This window comes from Leptonychotes weddellii, chromosome 5, assembly GCF_054177405.1.
Source record: "Leptonychotes weddellii isolate Sample4059 chromosome 5, ASM5417740v2, whole genome shotgun sequence".
Classification (NCBI taxonomy): Eukaryota; Metazoa; Chordata; class Mammalia; order Carnivora; family Phocidae; genus Leptonychotes; species Leptonychotes weddellii.
The window spans coordinates 24,673,305-24,685,424 of NC_138373.1; the positions used below are offsets into that span (position 1 = coordinate 24,673,305).

A 12,120-nucleotide genomic window follows, 5' to 3' on the forward strand; every position below is an offset into this window, starting at 1 on the left:
AATTCGGCATCCTGTAAGCCTTTTTTAAAAAAATGCTTTTGAAACAGAGGATCATAGGAGACGAGAGGAAAAAATAAAACAAGACGAAATCAGAGAGGGAGACAAACCATAAGAGACTCTTAATCATAGGAAGAAACCTGAGGGTTGCTGGAGGGGAAAGGGGTGGGGAGAGGGGATAACTGGGTGATGGACATGAAGGAGGGCACGTGATGTGATGAGCACTGGGTATTATAAAAGACTGATGAATCACTGACATCTACCTCTGAAACCAGTAATACATTAAATGTTAATTGAATTTAAATTTTTAAAAAATGTTTAAAATTTTTCTAAAAATGCTTTTGACATTTCTCAAATTCCCCTTTCAAATTTCCCTTTTGTTTTCTACGTATTAGGTAGAGTTGTTTTTGAAAATCCAGTCTGTCTCAACTCTTTTAAGGGAAATGAATGACAGGTTTTTGCCTTTGCCTGAGGAAGCACAGGGGCCAGAAGAACATGGTGAAGCAACACGCAACCAAGTTAAAGACACCTTACGGAATAGGAAAATCTGGAGGAAGGGTGGGGGCCCCCTGCTCAGTTCCAAACCCGGGAAGGTTCAGAGTGCGTTTTATCAAGATTGGCAGCATTTTAAAATTTTGACAAACGTTGTGTTACTTGGAATACCTTCCATTTCTCACACGAAAACACAAAAGTACTACTGCATAAATATCATAAGTATATTACTTGCAAAAATGTGGAGAATACATGTTATATATTCTCTACAGCACAGAGCAACACATGATCAGGTAAAGATTTATGAAGATTTGCTCGTTTATGAACAATAAGCCTTTTTCCCCTTGACAGTATAAACAAGGTCTGTTTTCCCAATGACTTTGATACAAAAGGCAAACACTGCTCTTCCATCCTAAAAGTAATGTTGAAGTTCATCTAAGAGATTGCCAGATAGTACTTTCGCATAGTTACTCAAGATACACTTTTCTATTTTTTAAATTTTTTTATATTTATTTTTATTTTTTTTTAAGGATACACTTTTTTAATGACCAAATTTGTCTTAGGTATTATGAAATAGCTTTTCCGTTGCATTAGCGACTTTCAAAACAATGTAGGTAACAAATTATTTTAGAGGCTATCTAGAAATTTCCTATTGTCCCAATAATGTGAAATATTTTAATACCAATTAAATTCAAATAAATCACATACTTAGACATTATATACTTACGAGCTACATAAATTCATATTATGAATTATGTGCATAAAAAATTTAAGGATACATTCTTAAATTAATCTTAAATACAAATGCGCAAGATGAATGTATTACTAACATTTCAGTGCTTCCCATCTTAAAATTTGTACAAGACTCCACTGGAAGCAGTAGCATGGTGGTACAATTCTTAGGTGAAGTTTGCTGAAACTTCTTGAGATAGTCATATCATTTTTAGACCCCCTGGTTTTGAGGTTAGACAAACTGAGTAAATCTGAAAGTCTGGATCAAGATTCTCATGTCTAGCTTAAAGATTACTGATAAAGATTTATTGGAAAGCATTGTTTTTGTTTTTGTTTTTTAAGTAGGCTCCGCACCCATCGTGGGGCCCAACTCGGGGCTCAAACTCATGACCGGGCGATCAAGACCTGAGCCAAGATCAAGAATCAGATGCCCAAACAACTGAGCCACCCGGGCACCCTTGGATAGCATTGATTTTTAAAAATATAACCTCAATGTGAAATTTGGGGTAACTCTGTTCCCTATAAATCTAAGGAACAGAGTTTTTCCTTCCAGAGGAAGATAAATTGTTCATTTTCTTAGAAACTTCACTCAATATATGTCTTAAAGAAGCCAGAAATTTTGTAAATTTCCTATGTCTAGAAAATGGGGTCCTTCAGTCAATTGAATAGGCTCAAAACTAGAACACGTTAACTAAAAAGTGCTTAACTTCGAAATTACAAAAGTAGAAGATATCTGCAAAATACATTCCATACAGGAAACGCCAATCAGAGACAATTATTTTTTTTGATGGGCATAAAATGTACTTCAGGAACCCAGTGTCAGTGTCACAATAGATTATTATATAAAGTATTTCAAGGAAAAAAAATTCGGTTATTCAATCTTCTCCTCGATTGAGCTCTATGTAAATAGAAATTTACTCAAAGGACTACTTTTGGTATAAAAGTTAAACTGACCGAAAAGTGTTTGGGGGGGATAACCTGAGATTTTAGATGTGAAATGTAAATGATCAAAACAGGTTCTTTAAATCGACCAGCATTAAAATATCAGCATAGAAATCGGAATTACCGCAAAATGCCATGGTGTCGCTGTTACCAGTATTAACCAAAGAATTAGAGGAGTAAAAATATTAGAGAAGTGAGACTTTCAGGCCAGAATGGGGAAAAAAAAGGTTTGGATAAAATTTGAAGTATTCCTGGATAATGAAACAACAGAGTCTATGCAAGAGTCGTTCTCCAAAATGGAGCACATAACTGATAAATAGACTCTCTTATCGGCAGGCAATCCACTGCATTAAAAAAAGAAGAAGAGGGCGCCTGGGTGGCTCAGACGGTTAAGCGTCTGCCTTCGGCTCAGGTCATGATCCCAGGGTCCTGGGATCGAGTCCCGCATCGGGCTCCCTGCTCCTTGGGAGCCTGCTTCTCCCTCTGCTTCTCTCTCTCTCTCTGTCTCTCATGAATAAATAAATAAAATCTTTAAAAAAAAAAAAAAAAAAAGAAGAAAGAAAGAAAGAAAAAGAAAATTGTCATTGTCAGGGAGTCCTTGGCTTCTCATTTCTCGGGGGGCCTTTCAAGCACACTGGCCTCCTTTACGTGAAGGAAGGCGAAAGCCGACTGGAATGTGCCATCGCCACTCTGTTGTGAAAAGCAAAGGAAGGTGGCCCACAGAAAAGCACAGAGTCCAGTGTAAGCTGTCCTCCAGTGAACAGGAACCAGGCCGAAGTTGGTCAGCTGTAACAGAAAGAAAGAGTGCGCTAGGGTTCCCTGCCAACCACAGCCATCAATTACCATTCTGAGTAGTTCTAGAAACTCACCTGCGCAAAAGGCCAGTACATCAGACCGCTCTGGAATACAGAAAAACTCGATGAGAACGCCTTTTATTTTATTTTATTTTATTTTATTTTTAAAGATTGTATTTATTTATTTGACAGAGAGAGACACAGCGAGAGAGGGAACGCAAGCAGGGGGAGCGGGAGAGGGAGAAGCAGGCTTCCCGCCGAGCAGGGAGCCCGATGTGAGGCTCGATCCCAGGACCCTGGGATCATGACCCGAGCCAAAGGCAGACACTTAATGACTGAGCCACCCAGGCGCCCCTAGAATGCCTTTTAATCACACACACAGAAACAATCCCAGAGATTAAGAAATACCAGGCAGATAGAATGCAGAGGCGGGATTGTATTTCAGACTAAGCCGATTAAATCAGACTCCTTAAAGCTCTCCAATAGAAGAGGGTGGGAGCAGTGCAACGAGCTTTGAGGTGAGAGGCAATTATAGTAGTCATATTACAGGTCCAGAATGAAAAGGCTACCAAAATCAGCACCATTTCTGTTAAACAGCTGCTTTCAAAATAACAGCATCTATGTGTACACTGTGGTTTTCCTGTTAGCCCAAGCAAAAGCTACAGGAATATATTTATAAAAGGATCATCAGTAAAGTTTTAAATTTATCATTCTTCATGGAATGATTTGTTAATAATATGTTCTGCTGGGGGGTGTCCGGGTGGCTCATCAGTTAACTGCCTTTGGCTCGGGTCATGATCCCAGGGTTCTGGGATCAAGCCCTGCATGGTTGTAGGGCTCCCTGCTCAGCAGGCAGTCTGCTTCTCCCTCTCCCTCTGCCCCTCCCCCCCTCCCCGCTTGTTTCCCCCCCTCAAATAAATAAATAAAATCTTTTTAAAAAGTAATAATAATATCTTCTACTATTTCAAGCAATAAGAGCCAGAGGTGACTCTAATTTTATCTAAAATGTTTGATTTTTTTTATTAAAAAAAGATTTAAGGCAAATAATATATTCTATATTTCTTGCTATAGATTAAGTTTAGCTGACATTCTTATGGATTACAAAATGCCCCCAAAAAAGGGAATGCTTTGTTGTTGTTGTTGTTGTTTGGGGGAGGGAGAACAGAACTGTATTCTTCAAAAATATTAGTGTTGGGGCGCCTGGGTGGCTCAGTTGGTTAAGCGACTGCCTTCGGCTCAGGTCATGATCCTGGAGTCCCAGGATCGAGTCCCACATCGGGCTCCCTGCTTAGCTGGGAGTCTGCTTCTCCCTCTGACCCTCACCCCTCTCATTCTCTCTCTGTCATCTCTCTCTCTCAAAAATAAATAAAATTAAAAAAAAATATATTAGTGTTATAATAGGTAAAAGAAGGCTGAGGAAAAGTTCCCAATTAATGGAGACTAAAGAGACATGGCAACTAGGGCGCCTGGGTGGCTCAGTTGGTTAAGCGACTGCCTTCGGCTCAGGTCATGATCCTGGAGTCCCAGGATTGAGTCCCGCATCGGGCTCCCTGCTCGGCAGGGAGCCTGCTTCTCCCTCTGACCCTCCCCCCTCTCATGTGCTCTCTGTCTCTCTCATTCTCTCTGTCTCAGATAAATAAATAAAATCTTTTAAAAAAAAAAAAGAGACATGGCAACTAAATACACTACCTGACCCTAGACTGGATCCTGTACTAAAAGAAACAGAAATGCTATAAAGACCATCAGAGAGTCGATTGACAAACATGGCAGAAGGATAGTGGATGAGCTGAAAGGCTCATTACCATTGTTAAATGTATTGAAGTTGCTAACTCTGCTGTAGTTACATAAAATAACTTATTTATTCTTAGAAAATAGAACTTAAGTATCTAAGGGTAAAGGGTAATTCTGTGTGCAACTTACTCTCCAATGCTTCAAAGAAACAGACAGAAAGATGGATGGATATAGACAGATCAAGCCAGGAAATAATAAAACAAATGGGCAAAATATTAACTATGGGTGACTATGGGTAAAGGGTATTCTTTGAACTATTCTTGTTACTTTTCCATCAGTTTGAAATTATTTCCAAATTAAAGTTTTCAAAAACTATAAAGGAGATGAATGTAATTATCAGATAAATTTCTAAGAGGTAACATACCTGAGTCCCCTTACCATAGCTGGTGGAAAGAGACAGAAATTGCATGCCTTCTGCACAAAAACAAACCAATCAAAAACTCAAATAGTACCTACATGTCAACAACAAATAAACTAGGCATGTCCTTTCTACCTTCATCCAAAGAAGTTGGATCGGGCAGGGGAACTGAAGGACCCCATTTTCTAGACATAGGAAATTTACAAAATTTCTGGCTTCTTAAAGACATATATTGAGTGAAGTTTCTAAGAAAAAAAAAGCTATTCTACTCTTACAAATCCTTTGGGCTACAAGAAAGCCTTTTGTGACAGATTCTTTTTGGCTGCTTCTTGTTTTCGGACACCTACAGTTTGTGCTCTTGGTTTCATTGATCAAGTTGACTCAAGAACCTGGTTTTAACCCAGTTTCTTCCATATCTAATATCCCTAGCTCTGGGCTCTCCTCTGTGCACTTGGAAATCTCCCTTTAGATCTTCTATTTTTTTTTTTAAGATTTTATATATTTATTTGAGAGAAAAAGAGAGCGAGAGAGAGCACAAGAAGTGGGGAGGGGCAGAGGGAGAGGGATAAGCAGACTCTCTGCTGAGCAGGTAGCCCAATGCCAGACTCGATCCCAGGACCCTGGGATCATGACCCAAGCCAAAGTTAGATGCTTAACTGACTGAGCCACCCAGGTGCCCCTCCCTTTGGATATTCTAAAGGTATCTAGAATTCAACATTTCTCAAACTGAACTCATTTTTTTTTTTCCAATCAGCTCGCTATGTCATATCTCAAGTGACGGGCCACCACTCACGCAGTTACTCAAACCAGAAACCTGTGGGTCATCCTAGATGTGTCCTTGCCCATTACCCCAATCACCAATCATTCACCCAGAGCTACCAATTCTACCTCCTAAATAGCTCTCCAATCATTCCTATTCCCATTCCCTGTTTTTTTTTTTAAAGATTTTATTTATTTATCCATTTGAGAGAGAGAATGAGAGAGAGAGAATGAGATGGGGGAGGGTCAGAGGGAGAAGCAGACCGCCAGCTAAGCAGGGAGCCCGATGTGGGACTCGATCCCGGGACTCCAGGATCGTGACCTGAGCCGAAGGCAGCCGCCCAACCAACTGAGCCACCCAGGCGCCCCCCATTCCCTGTTTCTTATGTGAACTTGGTTACAATAACTCTCTAGCTGGTTTCTCCTGGCACCATTACTGACATTCAGGATCCTTGGCATGCGTTCAACACCCAACAAAGGTGGCCTATGTGTCTTCATTAAGGGAGGAGAATCTGAAGCATCTGCCAGTCCCTGCTTAAAGCCCGTTTCTTCCCCAATTCTGCTCGCTTGCTCTTTTTTTTAAATTTTTTTAAAGATTTTTATTTATTTATTGAGAGAGAGAATGATAGAGAGAGAGCATGAGAGGGAGGAGGGTCAGAGGGAGAAGCAGACTCCCCGCTGAGCAGGGAGCCCGATGCTGGACTTGATCCCGGGACTCCAGGATCACGACCTGAGCTGAAGGCAGTCGCTTAACCAACTGAGCCACCCAGGCACCCCGCTTGCTCTTTTTTTAATGTTAAATGTCTACACCTCCACAGGATCCATGACACAATGGGAAAACTTATTCCTTTTTCCAAACTAAAGTAGAAGAAAATTACATTTGGATGTCGCAATGGGCTCACAATTTCTGCCCCAAGAGAAGTAACAAGTTCCGAATACTCTTTCCCCTGAAAAGGAAGAAGGACTGTCCCTGAGCATGTGGCTTCCACACTCCCTATCATCTGCCTCCAACCATCAAGTGGGCAATGCTGATTCTGGGGCTCAGTGTCACTCAATAGAAAATGCCAAAAACAGTACGGGCAATAGCCGGCGTGGCTTGGGAATTAAGTACACGTGAAGCCCAAGGCCAGTCTGTGTATATTGGGCAATCCTGAAAAGTCACTTCACTGGGATTAGTAAAATCAAGCATCCTCTAGGCCAGAAATGGAAAGCACCCCTGATTTTGCCAGGCTTTACGGATACTGCTCAATAAATCTTCATTGAATAAGCTAATAAATATTTGTTGGACAGGGGTGTGTATATTTGCATTGAGCCAACAGTACAACAGGTGACTTACTTTAAGCCTGGACATAATCTTGGGAAACATTATCCTTCACAAGGACTCAGCAGAATGTACACCTGGGAACATTGGCTCCAGAGTGATTCCATTCATCACTCAACGTTCTACTTTTCCTATTCTGCAATAACCTCTTTGGCTCCAAAATGCACTAAATAAACTGTAATCACTAATAAGAGTAAATTTAAAAAACAGGAATCATTGCGAACATTGACTAAAACTCAGACACTCGTGTATAGACGCTCCTAACGTATAGACACTCTTAAAGCTGCTTCTCATTTCCCTTTCGAAACAAATTTAAGATCTTGCAGTCAAAATACTATAGCCTTGGGGCGCCTGGGTGGCTCAGTCGCTAAGCGGCTACCTTCAGCTCAGGTCATGGTCCCAGGGTCCTGGGATCGAGCCCCGCATTGGGCTCCCTGCTCGGCGGGAAGCCTGCTTCTCCCTCTCCCATTCCCCCTGCTTGCGTTCCCTCTCTCGCTGTGTCTCTCTCTGTCAAATAAGTAAATAAAATCTTCAAAAAAAAAATACTATACCCTTGTGCCAACCAACTGGAGCCCTAACTTAAGAATAGTTTTCTTAAAATGTATTTAATGTTACAAATATACTAAAAGATCTTGGTTACCTTTTCAAAAGTCTGTCTTACCTTGTACGTATTCCAAAATTTCTGTTTCAGGTCCAAAAATATGTCATCCTTTTCCTGGAGAATACTCATACCTATTTGTAAAAACACACACCACAGGAATTTTGCAAGATTCAGTAGGAAGAAAACTGTATAACAGTTCAAGTTTTCTCTTCTAATATGCAGAGTACCCACCAGTATCTCTCATTCATTATGTCCCTTCTAACCTAACAGTGAAAACATGACTTCCATTCTCAAACTAGATAAATCTTTTTTAAAAATAAATAGAATTTTTAAAAACTAGATAAATCTTAAAGGAATGATAAATATGAAGTGAAAATAGCAGTATAAAAGTGATAGCAGAAAGATATATATATATAAATTGTATTATATATATATATAAATTGTAAGAGAATTCACAGCATTCAGATAGCAGGACAATCAGTGACTTTTCTTCTCTGCCTTCCAAACTTTTTGTAAAATGTTTAAAAATCTTAAAAATTTAGGGGTGCCTGTATGGCTCAGTTGGTTAAGCATCTGCCTTCGGCTCAGGTCATGATCCAGGGTCCTGGGATTGAGTCCCACATCTGGGCTCCCTGCTCAGTGGGGAGTCTGCTTCTCCCACTCCCTCTGCCCCTCCCCCTGGCCTGTACTCTAGCTCGAACTCGCTCTCTCTCTCTCTCAAATGAATAAATAAAATCTTTAAATAAATAAGTAAATAAAATTTTAAAAGATTTACTTTCCTTCTTTTTAAAAAGAAAAAGGCTGATGGACCCTGGGTATTCTGGCAACTACCAAGTTCCCATCAGCATTCTAATCAGAATTATTCCAATCAGAATTTGAAAGCAGAACACCAATTCAGGCTTTCTAAAAACACTCTGAAAACTTTGTATGTTCAACAACCCTGAAAGGAAATTCAGGGAGCAAAGACAAAAATCCTCCTATTTTAGGAAGGAGTAAAAATAAAAGGGCTTTAAAAAGTCTCCTTCAAATCCGATTAGGAGGAAGGGGGAATAAGAGGGTTTTTTAGTCAATTGCAAGGGATTCTTAGAACAGGATATACAAGAATACCCAGGCGCATATTGGTAATATCGGGTGCCACTTACCAAGCACTAATTAAGCGCTAAGCACTTTATGTGCCTTATTTCATTGGACACCCGTGTCCCCCGCCCCCCGAAACCCAAAAATCCGCTGAGGTTGGGAGTTACAGAGGCGGAAACGAAGCTTGGGGAGGTTAATATCGGACCAAGTCCAACCGAGGTGTGGATTCCGAGCCAGACCGCCCCATCACAATCTGAGCTCCCCAAGGTGGCCCCAGCACAAAGGATCATATGATATACGCAATTTCCAAGTTGGAAATGCCTTGAACAAACATCCAACCCAACCCGCCCCCCTTCATTTTCACACGAGGAGAGGGAAATTGGGCCAGAAATCTAAAAAGCAAAACAAAGCAGCCATCTGGGTCGGAATCCGTGTCAGGAGCCTCAGGCTTAAATCATAGGCCCCCCCGGGGCCCCGTTTCTGCAGCAGCCCCTTTCTGGCTTCAGACAAAAGGACAACACTCAAGATTAAGAACCTGGCATGGGTTATGTTGTCTTCAGGCGAGTCACTTAACCTCCTTTGAGACTCAGTTTTGTTATCTACGCGTAACACGGGAATAACAAAGAGGATCTGCCTCACTGGGTTGTTTGAGGAGTAAATGGAAACACGGTTCCCAAAGGCCCAGCCCCTAGGTCCCCTAGGTCACCGGGGCTCAAGGCAATTGCCTTAATGGACCCGAGGAGCCCCTTTGCAGATGTGGCCTGGAAGTCACACCTTGGGACCAGGCACCTGGCAGCCCGCCCCCCAGGTCCTTTATTTCCCTGACCCCACTGGCCCTGCAGTTGGCTGAGACTACAACAGGCAACCAGGCCCTTCATGCCTCCTGTGGACTTTGTGAGGAAAGGAACCGGATCTGGCTCCCCAAAATAAGATCCAGAGGGCAGTGTAGGTTTCTTCAAGGCGCTGACGTGACCTCCCTGACCTGATTTAGAAGGCACCAGCAGCCACTGAATAAAAGACCTTCTTGGGTCTTCTCTAGACCTTCTAAATCCCTAAATGCCAGGCCCAGGACCCCTGGATTTTCTTGGGGAATTGGTGACGGTCCCCCACCCTTTCTCCCTCGCAGGCTATGGAAACTGCTAGGAGGACGGAGGCTACAGAGCCCCTCCCATTGTTTTTGGTATTTAAGGCCCTTAAGGAAGATTCCTGAAGTCCAGCCTTTGGCCTCAGGGCGATTTTCTGAGGAGGGACCTCCCACGACTTTCACACGCAGAGTTCTCCAAGGCAGGGTCCAAGGTCCACTCACATTTTCTTGGCTTTTCACAGAGGAATGGGAACCCTAAAGGAAAATCTTGTTACCGAAGCAGGACTAAGGCCTTGAGCACGAAGTTTCTGGGGGAATCTGTTCCTACCTCAGGTTCCAGCGGGTCTGGCTCCCATGGCCCCGCGGCCCCTTGCATTTAGTTGGTGTGTTGGAAAGGAGTGTCTGCCAGTGGTCCGGAAGCCCATAGCTCCAGGCGGGGATTTTCCCGGGAGCAGGACAGCCCGGTCCCACGACAGCCCAGTCCCACAACTGCGTTATAGGGGTGGCAGCCGCCACGCCCACAGGCTGTGATCGCCTCGACACTCAAGTGGACCTTTTCCATGGGGGAAATGGACCCCCAGTCCTGCCTCCCTCCAGTTCCAGCCGACGCCCCAGGCCCCCCCTGAAACCTCCAGCCCGACTGTACTCAACCCGGGCGTCCCAACTGCGATCCAGGCCCCTGGCCCCTTCACATCCCCCGCCTTTCCAGCTTCTCCCACTTAATCTTCGGTTCCCAGACTTCTCAGCTCTGGCACCTCGACCCTGGCCCTCTCAGGAGACCCCCTGAAATCCTGCCCCCACCCCCACCCCATGGCTTCCAGCCCTGGTTGGGGTCCCGCTCCATCCCTGCCTCCTGCAGCCCCCAGCCCCTGCCTCCAGTGGCACCCCGCCCCCCAACCTTGGATCCTTTGGCCCCCTCAGCGGATCTCGCCCTGGCCCCTGCTCCCCGCCCCAGCCCCTCACCGGCATAGAAGGCCGAGACGGCCACGGGCCCGCCTATCGCCTGGTCGCACAGCACCTTGGCCAGCACGGTGCGCGGCGCACGGCCGGGCAGCGCGCGCTCCAGCAGACGCAGCCACACGTAGTTGAAGTTGGCGTGGAAGGTCACGGCCACGGTGGCCACGCGCCGCGTCTGCTGCCAGTCGGCCGGACCGCCCCGCAGCCGCTGCTGCAGCGCGTCGCCGGCGGAGAAGAGCGCCGCGTAGAGCAGCACGTTCGTGGGCCACGGGTAGCGCCGGGCCGCGCGCAGAAGCGCCGGCCACCAGCCCGCCATGCCCGCGCGGGGGGCGCCCGCCAGCGACCGCGGCGCCCGCTCCCCGGGCCACGCCCGCCCGCCGGCCCTGCCCTCCGCGCCGCCTCCGCCACCTGCACCTGTCTTCCCAGATGCTCCCGAGCCATTGGGCGCCCCGCGCACACCCAGTCCGCGCCGTCCAATCCCCTGGCCACTAGCCACTGTGGGGCTGAGCCTTTGAAATGTGGCCGGTCCACGGAATGCATGATCCATTTCCATGAAAAGTCCAGAATAGGCTAATGCATAGCGACAGAAAGTAGACTGGTGGTTGTCAGAGACTGGGCGTTGGGGGGGGGGGGGAAGGGATGCGAAGTGACTGGGCGTGCAGTTCTTTGGGGGGTGAATTCTGTGGTATGTGAATTATATCTCAAAAAGAAAAAAAATAGGTTGGTAGAGATGGAAGAAAAGGAAAGGTGAAAGAAGGGATACCAAATTCCAGTTACCGAGAGGGCGGTGTATGTTAAATATTTACATGCAAGGAATTCACCCTTCCAACGCACACAATAGGCTGTCATGTCACTTAGGAGACAAATCCAGAAGTTGAAATGTGAAGCCTTTCGTGAATGAGAAGTGAGGCTGGAGGGACCTCACTGAATATTGCCCTGCAAAACATCCTGAGCTCCCAAGCAGTGTCCCAGAAGCAGGGGGTCACTGGGGACCTCAGCCACAGGTACCATCTCTGACCCCAAGGAACTCAGCCCTCCTTGCTTCTTTTCCTCCTTCTCTGACACATCCAAACCTATTCTCATTCTCTCCCTCTTCTATTTATTTACCCTATTTTATTTCCTTTTAATTTTTTTAAAGATTCATTTTGTTTGAGAGAGAGCGCGCGCACACGTGCGAACGGGGAGGGCAGAGGGAGAGGGAAAGGATGAGGCACC

At 44.8% G+C, this 12,120-nt stretch overlaps 2 protein-coding genes across 2 annotated transcripts in view; both read right to left on the reverse strand.

Moving 5' to 3' along the window:
- The window catches only part of NTAN1 (N-terminal asparagine amidase), a 192,996-nt gene that overhangs the window by 99,432 nt on the left and 81,444 nt on the right, over positions 1–12,120 (reverse strand). The window lies entirely within an intron of this gene.
- On the reverse strand, positions 744–11,221 carry MPV17L (MPV17 mitochondrial inner membrane protein like). The gene is made up of 4 exons (XM_006728658.3): positions 10,912–11,221; positions 7,848–7,918; positions 3,033–3,062; positions 744–2,949 (listed from the first exon to the last, which is right to left on the reverse strand). The coding sequence occupies exons 1-4, from the start codon at positions 11,219–11,221 to the stop codon at positions 2,770–2,772; spliced, it is 591 nt and encodes a 196-aa protein (XP_006728721.2). The 3' UTR covers positions 744–2,769.

Coding starts and splice junctions, on each gene's coding strand:
- MPV17L (XM_006728658.3), bottom strand. CDS start 11,221: ATGGCGGGCTGGTGGCCGGCGCTTCTGCGCGCGGCCCGGCGCTACCCG. Junction 3,063..7,847: donor AATTTTGGAATACGTACAAG/GTAAGACAGACT, acceptor TCTGTATTCCAG/AGCGGTCTGATGTACTGGCC. Junction 2,950..3,032: donor TGTACTGGCCTTTTGCGCAG/GTGAGTTTCTAG, acceptor TTTCTGTTACAG/CTGACCAACTTCGGCCTGGT.